The 18,228-nt window shown below is 40.4% G+C and overlaps 1 protein-coding gene across 1 annotated transcript in view; it reads left to right on the forward strand.

Moving 5' to 3' along the window:
* gtf3c1 (general transcription factor IIIC subunit 1) overlaps positions 1-18,228 on the forward strand; it is a 28,869-nt gene that overhangs the window by 7,412 nt on the left and 3,229 nt on the right. The window contains exons 10-32 of the mRNA XM_088303585.1: positions 18-352; positions 2,087-2,211; positions 2,292-2,398; positions 2,475-2,628; positions 4,700-4,803; positions 4,890-5,017; positions 6,319-6,612; positions 6,684-6,829; positions 8,102-8,199; positions 8,274-8,370; positions 9,087-9,270; positions 9,351-9,447; positions 10,547-10,679; positions 10,774-10,855; positions 10,944-11,005; positions 11,865-11,973; positions 14,566-14,708; positions 14,832-14,974; positions 16,061-16,145; positions 16,215-16,327; positions 16,391-16,450; positions 16,522-16,615; positions 17,876-18,048. Coding sequence (XP_088159711.1) covers positions 18-352; positions 2,087-2,211; positions 2,292-2,398; positions 2,475-2,628; positions 4,700-4,803; positions 4,890-5,017; positions 6,319-6,612; positions 6,684-6,829; positions 8,102-8,199; positions 8,274-8,370; positions 9,087-9,270; positions 9,351-9,447; positions 10,547-10,679; positions 10,774-10,855; positions 10,944-11,005; positions 11,865-11,973; positions 14,566-14,708; positions 14,832-14,974; positions 16,061-16,145; positions 16,215-16,327; positions 16,391-16,450; positions 16,522-16,615; positions 17,876-18,048 — 3,066 coding nt within the window. The remainder of the gene's footprint in view (positions 1-17; positions 353-2,086; positions 2,212-2,291; positions 2,399-2,474; positions 2,629-4,699; positions 4,804-4,889; positions 5,018-6,318; positions 6,613-6,683; positions 6,830-8,101; positions 8,200-8,273; positions 8,371-9,086; positions 9,271-9,350; positions 9,448-10,546; positions 10,680-10,773; positions 10,856-10,943; positions 11,006-11,864; positions 11,974-14,565; positions 14,709-14,831; positions 14,975-16,060; positions 16,146-16,214; positions 16,328-16,390; positions 16,451-16,521; positions 16,616-17,875; positions 18,049-18,228) is intronic.

The following is an 18,228-nucleotide window of genomic DNA, read 5'->3' on the forward strand; positions in this document are numbered from 1 at the left end:
AATTACATCTTTCTTAGGAGCGTGGGTAGAAGTGACGACCTGCAGCTCCTTTCAAAAGAAAAGCAACGCAAGAAGCTTTTCCACTCATCCGCCTCGTTCTCGCCCATGTTGACGAGTACCCACAAGACCTCCCGTTGTCCCCCTGCCACCTGCAAACAACCACGGAAAACTCCCAAGAAGAGCAGAGTAGCGAGCGAAGAGGTACAAGGGGGAGACGATGATTTGAATTTAGATTTGCCAACTAATGGCGGGAAGAAATCAATTGGAAAGGCTGCGAAGAAGTCTCAGGTGGCCATCGCAGAAGCTGCTCCAACTCCAGCGGTACCAGATGTAGAGCCTGTCAGCATGTCAGGTAAGCTTTAGCCACATAGCAAAGAGGCAGTAAAACAGGCAAAAATTCAGTGTAGTAGATAAAGTCTTAAGTCGAGATTGAAACGTTTCAAGCGAGGTAGCCGCTCTAAATTCTGTAGCTATTCATTCGGAAGTACCGTCTTCTCAAAAGAGAATTCTCTCTGACCTACTGACATCTTTTTAGCTCTCTGAGTCACTGAAAGACCAGCATGTTGTAAGCGTAAGGCTTGGATGTAACATAAGACACCAATGATTTAGCAACAAAAGACAATGACGAGCAATATAATATTTTATGAGTAAGTAAAAAAAAGAAACAAAAATCAAAAACAATTCAAAAGCACATCTCAGGTGGACTGGGAGCCAGTGGAATTTGGCCAGTATAATGTCACCGTACGGGGCGCACAGTGCCTTTTAATCTATGCTGAGTAAAATGAAATCTCAAGATGATAAAGGCTTTCTCAAACAAAACTGAATTTTTGTAAAAATAAATCTGCTGAGCCACGAAGATGAATCTTTGTGTAAATTTCGTCAGCTGATTTTTAGTACCGTATTTTCACAGCCAAAAGACGAGCCGTATCAAAGGGCGCAGTGTCAGTTGGTGCTATTTCTGTATTTCACATACTTTGAGTGCGCCGCGCTATGAGGCACTAGCTTGCCAGCTTTAATATTTGGCTTACATTGTCAATGGCATATCATAAATGCTATAGGAGCACTCATGACAACACGTCATACCAATGTCAGGGGAGGGATGTCACTAGTCACTACACTCCTAAGAGCAGGGGTGGGCAAACCTTTTGATTGGCAGGCCACAATGGGTTCTAAAATTTGACAGAGGGGCCGGACCAGGAGCAGATGGATGGAGTGTTTTGGCAACCTCACCTCACAGCTGCCTTAGAGTCACGGTTTAAAATCAAAACCCAAACTATCACTGAACAGCATACAAGCAAACAAAGAAACAAATAAATACAATTAACACAATACATGCATCTCTCATGCCATTTATATCCCAAAAAAGAAATAAGAATAACACAAAAAGTGTACGGAATGCATTCTGGGAGCCTATCAGCCTCAGCCTGTTTCGAGAGACGTGAGTGGTGTACTTTGGGCAGTGTGTTTTTTTTCTGTTTTTTAAACCTGTGATGTTTCTTGCTTGCAATAACATGAATGATAAGACAGACTACGATATTGTGGACAGCTGCCCTTTTGTCCAGCTTTCTCCTGCACATACATACTGGTCTGTTCTAACTCAAACCATCTCCAAAATAGACCTTCACAAAATTTATTTCTCATAGTCAATTCTGCGCACAGCAGTGGCAGACTTTAACCAGCAGGATGTGCTAAAATGTTCCCTTAACAGCCCCTAGGGCAGGCATCACCAAATGGCGGACCGCCGGACCGCGGGATAGTTCGGACCGGACCCATGGCCAATCTATGATGAATTTTTTTTCAGGGCGCATTCGCAAACGTTGGCGCTGCAATTCTAGTGAATACGGAAAAGGCGTCACTGATTTGAGCCAATCAAATCTTTTGTTTACGATCCACTGCCAATTGCGCAGCAGATCGGAAGAGAGTGCTGCTGACAGTCTGCCTTGCTAAAAAGTTAGCGAGGTCGATGGTTGTGAAAATACGGTGAATTTTTATGGCTTATTTGTGTCACTTTTGAGTGATTTCACTGATCATTGCAGCTTTTTTCTTTGCTTAATGGCAGCCCACCAACGTTTTTTTCTTCTTTCAGAGCGAGCTTCTGTCGAGGAGGAAGAGAAGGATAAAGTAACATTGCCTCCATGCCAGGATGAGGAACAGACTGCAGCGAACCCAGCAAAGGACATTATGGTGGTGGATAAACTTGACAAGCAGCTGGTTTGTGTCCTTTTTTGTTGATTTTCAGTTTCAAATGCATCGTCAATGTGGAAGTTAACCACGGGACTCCTTTTCACCAGTTCGCCAACAGCAAACACAGATTCACTGAAACGTACCGCATGCTCAGGAGGAAGAACCTCATCATTGAGGCCGTGCACAAGCTCAAAGTCATCGACGGCCTTTACCAGTCAGTCGCATGTTGAATGGTGGCCCTCCATTTCGTGGAAAATGATGATGATGCTCTCCTCTCTCTTTTTTTCCAGGCTGCAAAAGCTGATCAACGACGAAGAGAGGCAACAGGGACTCTCCGGCAAGTGCTGCAAGAAGACCACAGCGCGCCTCGTCCAGACTCTGTCCAAAGAAGGACTGCTCAAGAGGTTTACCACCACAGTCGTACAGGACAGCATCAGCAGGAAGGTATGCCACACAAAAAAGATTTTATTTATTTTAAAGGAGCCCAGGAATGACCAAACATTGACACTTACTGTATTTTCACGACCATAGGGCGTACCTAAAAGTCCCAGATTTTCTCCCAAATGGACGGGTGGGCCTATAATGCAGAGCGCCTTATGTGTGGACTGAGTTCCAAAACTCTGTACATGTTGTGTGACTTTCATGAGTGCTACACTGGACTGACCCAGTGTACCCGCTGTTGGTGACGGTTTGGGACGGGAGTCAGTTGACAACAGAGCAGTACGTGCGGAAGAAAGGTTTATAAAAGGGCCGCTGTGCACGATGAAGTCTTTTATCATTGATGCTATTGGAAGCATCAATGATAAGACAGACTGTCAGATATGAATGGCAGGAGAGATACATGTTTTGTGTTCTTGTATTTCTTTGTTCCTTGTTTTGTTTGTTTCATTGTTTGCTAGTATGCTGTTCAGTTGATGTTGGCTGATAGTTTGTAACACCGTTATCGTACGTATGTTGAGTTGTGACTTGCCTACATCGGCATTGTGTGATCAAGCGACTGTGAACTTAATGTGTCAGCTTGCACTGCTGTTCAAGTTTTCACGAAAGCTGGCATTGTATCTGAGGGACAGACCGGCAGTGACTGACTCTGACAATGATGACAGGGAGAACTTTTATTGTGTTAGACTTAAGATCGATGTCAGCAGTAAAAATCCATACCGTATTTTACAGACTATAAGTCACACTTTTTTATACTTTGGAGCTGGAGCGACTCATACATGAAAAAAAGACCCATCAATTTCACAGACAGCCACAAGAGTGCACGCTGACTTGTGCACAGATATCTCCTACTCATTGCGAAGAAGTGAAAAAAATATAATTTCACAGACAGCCACGAGAGGGCACTCTATACTTATGCACCAATATCTCATGCTCATACAGACAACCGACTGGACACAAATGCCCCTGAAAAGAATCATATTCTGCAAGTAGTGAAATTTGCAGCGGAAAACCGTAATCAAGCAGCAGAGCAAAAGTTTAGAATGAATGAGAAACTTGTTACAAAATGGCAAAAAGCAGAGGCAACTTTTACTGCGATGAAGAAAACAAAATGAATAATAGACAAGTTCCTGCTGGAACAACGCTCTGCGGAAGCTCACGGTATGTCTTCACACTCAATTAGTTGCCAAGGGCACGGATGGTGGTGTCTCACAAACATTAACATGAACTCTTGACACCTTTTCTGTTCATGTTTATTTTTTTAACCTTCATTATGTTAGTTTATCTTCCACCTATGCAGCCTGTTCTTTTTTTATTTTATCAATTTTGTGACTTGCTTTCAAAGATGAAATGTCTGTTTATGACCTAGTATTTCGTAAAACAAATTCCCAGCATAAAATGCGCCTTATACTCCAGTACGACTTATATATGTTTATTTTCTGCCTCATTATGCATTTTTTGGGCTGTTTCGACTTATACTCCGGAGCGACTTATAGTCTGGAAAATGCAGCCAAACGACCTGCTCGCAAGGATCCCTCATTTACATCATCCGGAGCCCAAAATGCGCTCCGCGTGGGCGGAGTTAGAGTGCTGGCATCTGGGAGATGGAATCTGCTTGTTGTTTTGAGTAACAGTATTAACTTAATATTTTAATTTAATTTAATTTAATTTAACTCTGTATTTCTACCTCCTATCCAATCGCTCCACTGCAGAAATGCCCCCCGGCACGTTGGACCACATTTACTTTCGCAAACACTTCGTTGTGAGTGACGTCATCTCTTGTGCGCATGCGAATCACTTTGGGAACGTAATAATTTTCACACACCAGACTGATCAAAGTTGCATTTATAGTGTAATGTCAACACACGGAAACCCCATTTCTCAGCAGTCTTAAATACAGTATTTTTTCAAATTAATATGATTTTATTAATATGAAGTATAAAATGTGTATTCGGATATTTATTTAGGGAGTATTAATGGGTTAATTCCAACTAACGAGGAATTTCAGGTTATATCACCATATATGTATATATAATATATATCTATATAGAATTATAATATAGTTGTGTTTTTCTAGGTGGAACTGCTTGTTCATCCGTCTGTCCAGCCTAATGACGAGCTGGTGAGCGCAAGCATTGATCAGGTCCGCTTCAAAATCACAAGCTCCAGCACTTCCAAATGGTGAGCAGCCATTTAGATGAATTCGGGGTGGTTGTATGTAGCGACAGTTTTGCCATTCGAGAGTAGTAACTCTTCCGTCATTGCAGCCAGCAGGCAGGGAGCAAAGAGAGCAGCCTCAAAGTGGAAAACGAAGAGCCCAGTAAGAGTTTCAAGAGCTTCGCCGAAATTAAGGAGCAACACTCAGTAGAGGATGGAACATTCAAGCCCACCCCAGGTGAGTGAAGATCCTATGATCATTTTTATGGGTCCTTCACACAATGACAATTCAGCCCCTTGAAACCAGTTTAATTAGGAGCATTTATTAGACATGTCTATCATGACTAGAGCCATGAAAATTTCTCCCAAAAACTGTTTGGTTTTGAATTGGCCATTTTATTCAGAATGGCCCAAGCAAATCTGTTCACAAGATTGAGTCCGATTGCCACCAAATTTGAGCCATGTATTCTAGACAGATGTGTAACAATAAATTGTAACCATATTTGTCATTACGTGTTGGCTGAGCACAGCGGCCAGTTTTGAATATTTGCTGTAAAACGTAAAACTCAAAACTCCACAATCTCACAATGAACGTTTAGCCTCCCTAGACATTTTCAGTCAGCAACAACAAATTGAAAGGCATAACTATCAGGAATAGACCCACGAAAACGCTCAAAAATGAAGTCATCCCGAAACAGTCATCCGAAAAGAAATAAGAAATTTGACAATTATGATAAAACAGCCATTTTGGCTCAGTAATATCCTCAGGAATTTTCAAAAGTATTCAGCCTACAACGACAGTTTCACTGAGCAACATGAAATTTAATCCGTATCTCAATCTTGGGGTGGCACGGTGGACGACTGGTTAGCACGATGGCCTCACAGCACAGAGGTCGCGGGTTTGATTCCAGCTCCGGCCATCCTGTGTGGCGTTTGCATGTTCTCCCCGTGCCTGCGTGGGTTTCCCCCGGGTACTCCGGTTTCCTCCCACATTCCCAAAAACATGAATGGCAGGTTGATTAGACACTCTAAATTGCCCCAAGATATGAACGTGAGCACGAATGGTTGTTCGTCTATGTGTGCCCTGTGATTGGCTGGAAACCAGTTCAGGGTGTCCCCCGTCTGCTGCCCGAACAGAGATGGGATAGGCTCCAGCATCCCCGCGACCCTTACGCCGATGGGCGGTACAGATAATGGATGGATCTCAATCTTGATTAGACCCTTCAAAAAGTCTCCAAAAGCCATACTAGAAAAAAAAAGGGAGCGCCCAGCAAATTTCTATCATGAGTAGCGTGACAGAAAAATTTCCAAGATGCATTGCTGGGAAGGTCACAGGAAGTCTGCTGTGTCTTATTCTGAAACTGCCTTGTTTGGACACCATACCATTCCATACAAACTGAACTTCTGTTTCCCAAATTGGAACCATCCTAAGTCGGGCACTGCCAAATTACAAAAAAATAGGCTTTCCATCCTGATGTGTTGCTGTAACATGACGGCAGAGTTTGGCAACTTGCTGAAAGACATTTTTCATTCTTCCAGTTCGAGGACTAGGCAAGACTCTTGGATTCCAGCCCAAGATGCACCGCCTGCGCCTTTTACACACCTTCCTTTGGTATGTCATCTACGACCACCCGATGGGACCAAAACCCTCCTGGCTGGCCAACCCTCAAGACGCTCCAGCGGTTGTCCAAGAGCCACCAATAAGAATGGACAACGACGACGACAATGACGTAGACGACGACGTCACCTTGAAGGATTTGGATCCGTCATTGTCCGGGGAAGAGGATGAGGCCATGATGGAAATTTCCAATAACACAAATTGTGAAATAAAGGGTGAGAACTCTGAAACTTAATATTTATGTACCAGATTTTGTACACTTGATCATCATTCTGCCTGTGTGCAGTTTACTGTGAGGAAGATTCGTGGAAGAGGTTCGTCCCGCCTGTTCGCAGGCACTGCACTCGAGGCACCGGCTGGGTGATCGTGGGCGACCTGCTCCTGTGCCTGCCGCTCTCCATATTCATCCAACTCATCCAGATTAACTATCAGGTGAGCTCCATACAACATTGTAGAGCGACCATATGTCAAGCGTCTCAATGGGGGTGCGAAATGGAATGCGAGCATGCGCTTTGCACTTTTCATACTTGGAAATGCAACCCCAAGTCCTGTGGAATTAAGACATCCAAAATGCAACGTAAAAAGAAGAGCCGTTCTCTACTCCCTCGCATACACAGATATAAATACTCACAAACACACCTGTGCTCACAAACACGCACACACCCACCCCCACGCACGCACACGCATGCACACGCACACACATACGCACACACCCCCACACACACACACACACACAAACAAACAACTTGAGAAACCATGTTAAAAATGACAAGGCACAGAGAAACCATATGAGTAAAAAGGCACTCACGGGGATCTCATCCACCCTGAGAAGAATGACGGGCCACGCGGAGCGCCACGAGCACAGAGACACCCCTGGCCCAGATTGACCAGGATAGACTCTACGTCTGGTGCAGAGCCCCCGCATCCTCCCAGGGCTAAGGAGCCTCCAGGAGGACGACCCTATGAGAAGGCCACCAGCAACATCTCCCAGCGCAGAGGCCCCTCCATGAGGAAACACTGGCGCTAAACGCTAGAATAAAACAGGATAAAAGCCTAAAACTAAAAAAAAAAAAAACAGCAAAGTTGAAAAATACAAACAATAAAAGGGACTCAAAACTAAAAGACAGTAAAATTAGATGAAACTAGGCTTAAATTTAAAGAGTAAATAAATACATGTATTCAAAAGCTGAACTTGTCTTGAGCCTTCTCTTAAAAATATCAACTGTCTCCGTGGACCTGAGGTTCTCTGACAGGCTATTCTATAGCTTGTTTTTTGTTTCTAATCCTTGGAGTAATTTAAAGGCCGGTGCCCGAGGACCTTAGGATCCACGAGGGTTGATATGATAAAAGCAGGTCTGATAACTAAGATGACCAAGACTGTTCAGACATTTAAGAACGAGTAAAAGCACCTTTAATTCAAACCCGGAGGACGCGGGGAGCCAATGCATGCCAATATATTTAAAAATCTTTGACAAAATAAATGTCAAATAACCATTTCACAAAAAAAATACACCAGCATTAAATGATTAAAAATAGTAAATAAACAAATACTAGAAGCAAAAATGGACAAAAAAAATTTAAAGTGAAAAACAAAAGAAGACAAAAACATTTAACTAATAATACAGAAGGCGGTGATGTGGGTCAAGCTTAAATCAGTTCCATTTCCTTTCTCTGATCCATGTTTGGTGTGGTGTCCATCCGCAGGTTGACGGCTTGGAGGAGTACTTGAACGACCCCGTGAAGCAGCACCATCTGATTCGACAGTTGCCCCTGGCAATTAGAAGGAAGCTCTTTTTCAGACGGTCATTTGAACCCCGTACAGCCTTCCGTATCTTAGCGATTGTTTGCGGGTCTAAATATCTTCTCACCTTACCAGGAAATATGTTTACCTCTTCTTCGAGAACCTGCAGCGCTTGGTCTGCATGGGCCTGCTGCACTTAGCTCCTGTGGAGAAGCTGAAGGAGAAAGACATGGTAAGTGTAGGAAGAGTAGAAAGTTCTTCCCAGTTTTGGTATAGGCATCTCATACTGGCGAGAATTTTTTTCAAGGACTTAAACTTCTTGACAGGACAAGCCGAAGGTCACAAAAACATGTAACCAAAAATGTCAAAGGGATAAAAAAATATTTTTTTTGTCAAAGTTAAAAAAAAAAGCAGTTATTTCGACAAGTGAATTTCTGAACTTTATTCTTGTTCATAACACGTTTTTTCTGCAAAGTAAATTTTCATTTTCTACTCTGCTGTTCAAATTGTACTTATTTTATTTGATCAGAGGTACAAGTAAACTTTTCTGGATCATTTTTTTGCACTGATTCTGAAGTTGCCCTTTTTTCCTCTAGCACATCAGATTTTCACTATAATATAATATGTAATATAGCAACATTTAATAATTAAGGGTTAGGTTCAGCAACAGGTGGATTTTTTTCCCCTCTGAAACGTCATAGCTATAAATTAAAACGCGTGGTAAAAGTACACAAAGCCATTTGATTAAAATTAGCTGTTGACCAGTGTTCTTGGAAAAAAATGTTCTAGGAAATATCATATAAATCCAAAGATTTATATATGTCACATTCCTACCGCAGCTTGTAAGTCTCTCAAGGCATTAGAAATACAATTCATTCTTATTAGAATTATTATTAATCCTAAAAGTGTGTGCCATATCCGTGTGAACTTTATCGCTGTCTTTTGCAGCTGTTTTGTTACCTGAAGCGCAGCGCCACCATTGTCGACACCATCAACGCAGAGCCGCACTATTGGTTGGTGGAGGAGCCTCCCGACAAACCCTTTGACAGGCGCCACTACACCTTCAGCAGCACAGAGGATGTGGACACGTACTGGTTCGACCTCATGTGTGTCTGCCTCAACACGCCTCTGGGTATGTACACGCGCATGTATGAACCTTTTGGATGGTCTTAAAAAGTTCAAGTTTGGAATTTTTGTTTTATTTTCCTGCAGGGTTGATTCGCCCCAAGCGAGGCGCCTCTGAGGATGAGGTGACGCCGTTCTTTGTGCATGATCGACGCCTCTTTATGGGAATGGCTTCCTTGCTCAAGTAGGTGCAGGAAAATATGCAAATATTAGACTTCATTGAAAAATATAAAAGATTTATGCCAAAATATACAAAATAAAATGTGTAATGTTGCATTGTACGTAACATTATGAAATTATGAAAATGCAAATAATCAATAAAACCATTAGAAGATATGCAGTTAGTCTGACCAACAAATAAAAAAATATCACACACAACTCAAATCCATTACAAAAATTTGAAAAAGAAAAACACTTGCCAAAATAACACAAAATATTAATTGGAAATTACAAAAATTAATGATTGTTTACCATGGGTGCAAAGTTAGAGGCTTTATAGACAGCCCGGCTTTTCCTAATCTGAACTCAAATTCTAATTGTGGCAATTACAACTGGACTAGAAGAAAGGTTAGAGGTGGTCAAGATGAGTGGGGAACAGACCGAAAAGTGAAAAGAAAATTTAGAAGACCCAAATTGTCAAAAAGGTGGTTCGTTGAGTTAGCAATTTGGGCCCCCAGATACTTGAATCCATCTGAAGTTTACTAGAAGATGAAAAAAGAGTGGGGAATACATTTGGCAGATGTGTTAGTAGGAAAAAGTTCACGTTGATGAAAATTTAGTTTAGAGCCCGAATAGAAGACAAAAGTATGTAATATTCCGAAGACCACTGGGAGAGAGGCAGGAGGGTTGGCCACATACAAATGGGGGTCGTCAGCATATAATGATAATTTATGAACCCTACCAGCCCTCAAACCTACCCTCCTGTCGCAACCAGATGGCCAAAGGTTCAATCGCTCTAGTTTTTTTTTTTTTTTACCGCAATGAAAAATGAACAGAAAAAATGATTTGTGGTAAAGAAAAATATAGGTTGAAAATATTCCACAAAAAAAATTTAAAATACCTTAATCTTAGAACAAAACTGAACATTTTAAGAAAAAAAATAAAGTGGAAAAATGCTATATTAAACAAAAACACAAAATAATTTGACAAAAAAACAAAAACGAGATATTAGATGAAGTATACACAAGAGACTTGAGGATTTCAGAAAACACCAAATATGAGAATAATAATCCCATCTCCAAATTGTGATTGTCTCAAATATGTATGCATGTACGCACCAACAGGGGCAGCAACAACGTGTGTGACGACGGCACCACGCCGGGCGACGGGAAAGGCGCCGGCGGACTGCCTTCTGATTTATTCGCTCATCTGAAGCGCAACTGGTTGTGGACTAACCGGCTGCTGTCCTGCAAAAAGGTATGAACGAACGCCTGGTGATGTTTTGGCTCTTGGCATATCAGATTTTTGCTCTCATGCCAGTGTGTGTTATTCTGTTTCTGTTGCTTTGTAGCGGCCCAGCGTGTCCGAGAATGCCAAAGTGCGACTGAAGAGCCTGTTGAGTAAAGAAGCGCTACGGGCCGCACTGAAAGCCGGTCAGTTTGCTGTTGGTTGACGTTGTACTGCTCCTCACGTCCTTTTAGATGCTCCCTGTATGACCGCTTATTTCCGCATTTTTCACAGGAGCGTCTTCATATCGCTTTTTCACTGCAAAGAAGGCGGCGGTGACAGAAGAAAATGTGGAGGTGAGGAGATTGCGTTTTTATATGAACAGAGTGGTGGCTGCAGGAATAACTTGGGGTAATATGCGACGTGCTGCTTCACCAAGATATTATCAGCCTGCTGTGGTACATTTTCATGTCCCTCTTATTAATATTATGACAAAAATGACAATTCTTTTTTTAATTCCAAATATTACACGCAAAATACAAATATTCAACATGAAAAATAAAATAATTTTTCTGAACTGATAAAAATATGTGTTAATCACATGCAAATAGACAAAACATTTTACCACAAATATTACAGAAAAATGAAAAAATAGACAAAAAAAACTTACAAGAAAAAGATGGAGGAAAAATACAGATATTAGCCAAAGATATTGGAGGAAAAATACAAATTATTAGAGGTAATGTGAAATAATACATGAAAAAGTTGAATAATTAATATAAATACACAGTATACATTCTAAATTAAACTAAATATGTTAATAAAAAAGACAAATATTAGAAAAGAAAATATTCAACTAAAAATACAATGGCCAAGTTTATTTGTATAGCTGGTAATCACAAAAGAGTGTCAAAGGGCTTCACAAATCCACAGTTGATAAATATATTAAATATAGGTATTTAAAAATGAAAAATATACAATACAAACACATGTAGTGTGGGATGGCTTTGCTTCTGCCCTTTTGTTTTAACTAGTACTCATTTTATCTTGTTTTATTTCTTTATATTTTTAAATCTTGCTGTGTATGACATTTCAAACAAATTTCACCTTGATCTTGAACTTGAAATAGAATATTAGGTAAAAATGTTAGTCCAAAATGTTTGGAGAAATTTCCCTAGGAAAAAAAAAAAAGAAAATTTGTGTCTTTGTGACCAGGTGGCATTTGAGCCATCATCCAGGAACCAGGAGGTGGTCGGAGGAAAGCGAAGGAAGAGGAAGAGACCCAAAAAAGAGGTTGTCAAGGTTCCCCGCAAGAAGAAAAAAGGTTGGACTGAGCCCTGCAAAAAAAAAAAAAAAAATATATATATATATATATATATATATATATATATCTACAGTGAAACCCCGCTACTTCGCGGTTCACCTTTCGCGGGTTCAGTGCTTCGCGGGTCTAAAAAATATTCAAAAATTAAAAACTTTTTTGCCCGGGCACGATCGGGGCTCTCCATTCGCTCCGCTCCGCGGGGACATTGTAGTTTCGCCGAGCGGCCCGAAGGGGCGCTGGAGCGGTTAGACGGCCGGCGTGCGCCGAAGAAGAGCGTGGGCGAAGAGGAGAGTGGACGAAGAAGAGCACGTTCCCTCGGGTACAATCGGGGGCGACGTTTTGCGCGGTTCGGACCGTACCAGAGCTCCGGCCGGCGTGCGTGGCAGTTAAGCCGTAGAGGAGCACCTTCCCCGGGCACGGGCGGAGCGACATTTCGCTCCGTTCGGGACCGTACGAGAGCTCCGGAGGAGACCGGCCGGCATGCGTGGCAGTTAAGCCGAAGAGGAACAACTTCCGCCCGGGCATGAGCGGAGCGCGAGGCTGTCAGTTATGAATGAATAAATAAATAAATGAAGAATGCCACCTTTCATTTCACAGGGCACACCGGACGGCGTACGAGCAGGTAAAAGTCGAAGTAATTAAATAAATACAAAAAGAAGTAATTGAATAAATACAAAAATAATGGCTGGGGAATAAAAAAATAATAAGTTTTAATAATAATTTTTTTTTTTTTTTGTTATAACATGAATTTCACTCTCTCTCTCTCTCTCTACCGTATTCTATATGGTGTACTGTATACAGGGGGGTATACTGTATACCTGTATAGGTTTTTTTTTAGCATTTTTGAAGGGCCGCCGCTACTTCGCAGATTTTCAGTTTTCGCGGGTGGTCTCGGTCCCCATTAACCGCGATAACCGGGGTTTCACTGTATATATATATATATATATATATATACATGTGTATATGTATATGTGTATATGTATATATATATATATATATATATGTATATATATATGTGTGTGTGTGTGTGTATACAGCGTTCGCGGTTAACCGCTTCCCGATTGCCCGGGGCAAGTGAAATTTGGCCACGGGCAAGGTAAAATTATGGGCAACTTACCCGACCGGGCAAGCATTTTTTAATGCAGCCAAATATCTTTAATTCCGACGAAAACTGTGTCGTGATCTGTTTGTGTGCACTGCTGCCAGGATGGCCGAGTGGTCTAAGGCGCTGCGTTCAGGACCCAGTCTCCCCAGGAGGCCTGGGTTCGAATCTCGAATTTCCCCATTGTGGGACTAATAAAGGGCAAATTATTATTATTATTGTATGGTGATGGTTTAACCCAGACACCCCTTACGTTGTGGTATGGTCCATTGGCCTTATCGGGGGCAATGGGCGGGCGCTACGGGGATCAGTTAGTTCAGTGAATGTCGAGTTAAAGTGGACGTCAATAAATCCCGCAGTATTGGAACTCGCTGTAGTTGCATCCCCTTTGAAGTTTGAAAAACACAACAAAAACCTACGATATTTCGGCCGAAAATTGACAGCCGGAAGTTTTCTTACCTTCTGCGCATGTTTACAAGTGGCGACGATTTCGTTCAAATCCGAACATTTCGGATTCCTCTGACATGACTAAAATAGCTCGAATATTTTTAAGTAGACAATTCAGTTGTGAGTAAGGAAGGGAGTAATATTTGATTATTGGCTGTTAATTCATTCGCTCCATGATGTGACCTGACATAGTGTCAGTGACTGTGTTCTGTTTATGCTTTGAAACTTATGGAGGCAGCACCACAGGCACTGGTCTTAAAGGAATACACAAATTTCCCACACTCATAATTTACTCATGTGATTACTCAATTAATAGGCTCTCCGCGATTTAAAATTGATAATCTGGATTGCTGTAATATCATTTTCCCAATTTAACATGCAGATTTGTTAATTATTAAAACTACAATTAACATTTTCAATAACTGCACACATACATGCTGTTGTGAGCAGAGTTTCATGGTTGATGATGAAAACAAGATTAATTTATGATTATCAGATTATATGTTTATTTACATTTGTGGCACACATTTTACAACCATAAAAATTTTATTCTTAGTCTAGCTTTCACAGGATCAGTTCTACCTGCCAGCTGCCAGCTCCTTACGGACATATGCTTCATTGACTGTTTCTTAATGCCTGCAACGTCTGCAACATAGAACTCATGAAGGAATAACATAATCCTGGGTCACCTAATTAATGTGTCAATACATGATACATTTTTATATAAGCAACCCCTTATGGTTGTAACGTATTTTTAATTCTTTCTAGGCAGGAACTGTCCGAACAAAAAATTCATGCAATTTGTAATTAGACACTTTGTCATGCAAAAAGTCACTCAGGGCAAGGTAATTTAATCTTCGGGCAAGAGAAAAAAAATTGTCACTTGCCCAAGTTGGGCAAGTAATTTGGCCACTCGGGCAAGGCAAATTTTAGTGGCACTTGCCCTGTGGGCAAGCAGTTTTTAAAGTTAACTTTGAACCCTGTGTATATACATACATGTATATGTACTTGGTTTGACTTTTCATTTGTCGCCCTGCGTGTAGAGCCCAAGAAGCGCCCCACTTCTCATGATGAGGCCGACCACCAAGCCTTGAAAAAGATGACCAGGCAGCGAGTCATCTGGACGGTGCAGGAGGACTCTCTGCTCATGCTGTGTGCCGTCGCTTCGCATCTGCTCAACAGCAAGGTAAGCATGGCCCGTATTTAGGCAAGCTCCCTGAGCATGTCTGCTCATTGTGTGTGTGCGTGTGTGTGGGGGTGGGTGGGTGTGTGTGCGCGCGTGTGTGTATGTGTGTGTGATGGCTTTCAGTTACGGAGGACGTTCATTGTCAACTGTGGGGTACGAGACCTGCTCCAGGCGGAGTTTCAGATGTCCGAGGACAAAACGTCGCAAGCGGTCGGGCGGCGCACGCGCTATATCCTCAAAAATCCTCAAACCTTCCTCAACTACAGGTTGGTCTTCCCACCACAGAGAAAATAATTTTCGGACTTTTCTTTTCAGGAAAGCGCAACATCAATAGCTGTTGTGGTTTTCTTTTTAGGAAATTAACTTTAGCCTTGCTAGACAAGCCGAAGTTCTCGGTTGTGTGTATTGGTTTTATGTTGCAAAAGATAAATTAAAAAATCCTTTTCTAAAAAAATATTTAGACAGTTTTTGGGACAGTAATACGTAATGTTAAACAAAATAATCACCAACGGTAGAATCTCGGGCAAAAATGACATATTACAAAAACATGAGAACAATTGTAATATGTTCAACAAGTATACAAAAGTGTTACATGAAAAAAAAAAAAGATAAATCTTAAAAAAAAAAAATTGAAGTATAAGGAACAAGTAAAATGTTTAACAATAATAGAAGATTACACATTATATGAAGTAAAATCTTTAGATGAAATTTCAGACAAAAATAGACAAACTGTGAAAGAAACAGAATTGAACTAAATTACAAATAAACTTAGAGGTTATTAGACAAAAGATTTCGATGGAAAATAATCCAAACTATTAGTTGAAAATAAACAAATATTAGACAGAAATAATCGATATTGGAGGAAAAATATAAGACCAAAATATGACAGGGGAAAACAAAGAATATTAGACCAATTATTAGATATGGACGCAAAAGTTGAGACAAATAATATTTGATGCACAAAATATGTGAAAATAATTAATTTAAATGAAAACTGCAGCACAAAAAAATAGACACAAATAAATATAAAGTGTCAGAAAAATACATAATTAGAAGACAAATAATAGACAAAAAATATTCTGCAAAATTACACAAATCTGAGAATCATTACAACATAAAGAAAACACAAAATTATTGGATAAAAATATTCTGTCAGTTAAAATATTATGGAAATGTTTGACAAAATGAAAATTTATTACAAAAATGCCAAATATTCAACGGCATATAAAACTAAATAAATAGTTAATTAGATTAAAAATACACTTGAGGCTTATATGACTAGATTGTTGTGTTTTCAAATAGGACTGCTGGTGTCCAATGTCGTAATCCAACATTGTTATTTTGTTGTACAGGATCTGCCTGGCTGAAATCTATCAGGACAAAGATCTGATCAAACAGCTCCAGGCCAACAAACCTGCTGATCCAAATAATGCAGATGTACATTTTTTCCCCCCATAAATACTGTTCTGAGTTCAGACGCTATTTCTAATCAGATCTCATCTTCAGGATTGCACCAAAGCATTCAGTGAGTACGTCAAGCTCCTCCGACAAAAGTTCACCTCGGTCCTCCATGCCGACGATGTGAACATGCCCGAAACCAAACATCAAGTCTTCTCACAGTAAGTGAGGAAGCTGGGAATGATCAACGGCCGGAGTGTGTGATAATCATTGTTTTTCCACAGGTCCAAAGTGTGCACAATAGACACCAACAAGCAGATTCCCAACAGAGACAACCTGACTTGGTACAAGTTCCACCAAATTTTCTTTTTCCGCCAATGCGAATGAAGCTTTTCATACTGTCTGTCCGTTGCAGCACATCGGATATCCACGCCTTAGTGTTGTTCAACCTCATCCAGAGTACACTTGCCATGACCAACAATCAGATGAAGGAGTCCAGATCCTTTCAGGTATTATGTAGTTCACAAAAACAAACCAAGTAACAAAATGTAAAACTGAAACATTTTCATTGAAGGAATGAAATAAAAAGGAAAATGCATTTTTTCCCACTATTTTTCATCCTTCAACAACTTCTACAATTCCAGACGGATTCAAACCATTCCAACTTGAACATATTCCAAAAATTCATGCCTTGCAAGTTATTACTTTTCTCATTCCAAATATTTAGTTTTCTCACAATTGAACATTTTTCACCCGATATATCCCCGTTAATTTACAATGAGACGTTCAACAATTGGCTCCCATTCGAAACTCAAAATATTCAGCTCATTCATTTACCTTGGGATCAATTTTCAACATTCCCACGATTCCCAACGAGCAGAAATTCTAAACTGTTCACCTAAATAGTGCATATTTTTCACCAACAAATTTCCCCAATCAGTTCGATGCCATGGGTTTGGGTTATGGCTTGTATTGTTCCTACTCAAAATTCATTCTCGTTCCTATTCTAAATGTTCGGCCCTGTCAATTCACCCTGCCATTCATTTCTCCAGCGCATAACCTTTCCACATTCCATTCTACATTTTTTGACCCAAAAATTCCTCATTCATTTCCAATGACACATTCAACAATTGGTTCCCATTCTACATTCAAAATGCTCATTCACTTCACCTTGGAAACAATTATTCAACATTCCCGCAATTCTTTCTTTCCTAAAATTTCATGTTTTTCACTCACATATTGCACACATTCAACAATATCATTTCATCTCATTCCATATAATGTAATCATCCAATATCATTCCACATCAAAGCATTGTTCAATATCATTTAACATCATTCATTTGGCATAATCCCATTCCACCTCATTCATTTTGATTCCACATTCTGTATTTCTTCATTCGGCATTCACACGCAATTTCTGCAGAAATTGATTCATCTTGTGCTACATTTTTTATTTTAATTATTTTTTTATCCTTGCTATATTTCTGTTATTCTCACAAAATTCCAACTTTTTCTCCTCTACTGAACTTGTATTGTGTTTTTGTCACAAAATTTTACTCTAACTTTTTTCCCCTTCCTCGATTGTCATCATATTTTCCCCGTAAAATTACAAATTCATTCTTGTAGTCTCATTGTTTTTCCCCAGAAAAATATGACTTAATCGTTGCAGTAGTATGTTTCTCACTTACTTTTGCTCACAAATTTAAGACTTTATTCTTGCAGTAGTACCATATCTTCCTCACAAAATGCTGACTTTCTCCCCATCAGACTTTCCACATTTACAGTCAGTACTCGCAGGAGCTACTGTGCCAGGTGTTCATTGAGTGCCGGAAACGTCATATGGTCAACCAACGCCGCGTCTGTCGGGTGACGGGACGCAAGAAGAACCGAGCGCTGCCCATCCTGCCCATGTCCTTCCAGCTCTCGCAGTCCTACTTCAGGTATGTTATTGTACTTAACAAAAAAATTACTAAATAACTCAAACTGAAGTTTACCAAACATTTTTGCTCACAAAATAAAATCAAAATGTAAATTTTGAAAATAATAACAATCTACATTTTCCGCTTATAGATCAAACAGCCGTTTGAGAATTGTACTTTGCTTTACTACACAATACTTAT

The sequence above is a fragment of the Idiotropiscis lumnitzeri genome, chromosome 8 (assembly GCF_059441095.1).
Source record: "Idiotropiscis lumnitzeri isolate Australia: NSW breed Sydney's pygmy pipehorse chromosome 8, RoL_Ilum_1.0, whole genome shotgun sequence".
NCBI lineage: Eukaryota > Metazoa > Chordata > Actinopteri > Syngnathiformes > Syngnathidae > Idiotropiscis > Idiotropiscis lumnitzeri.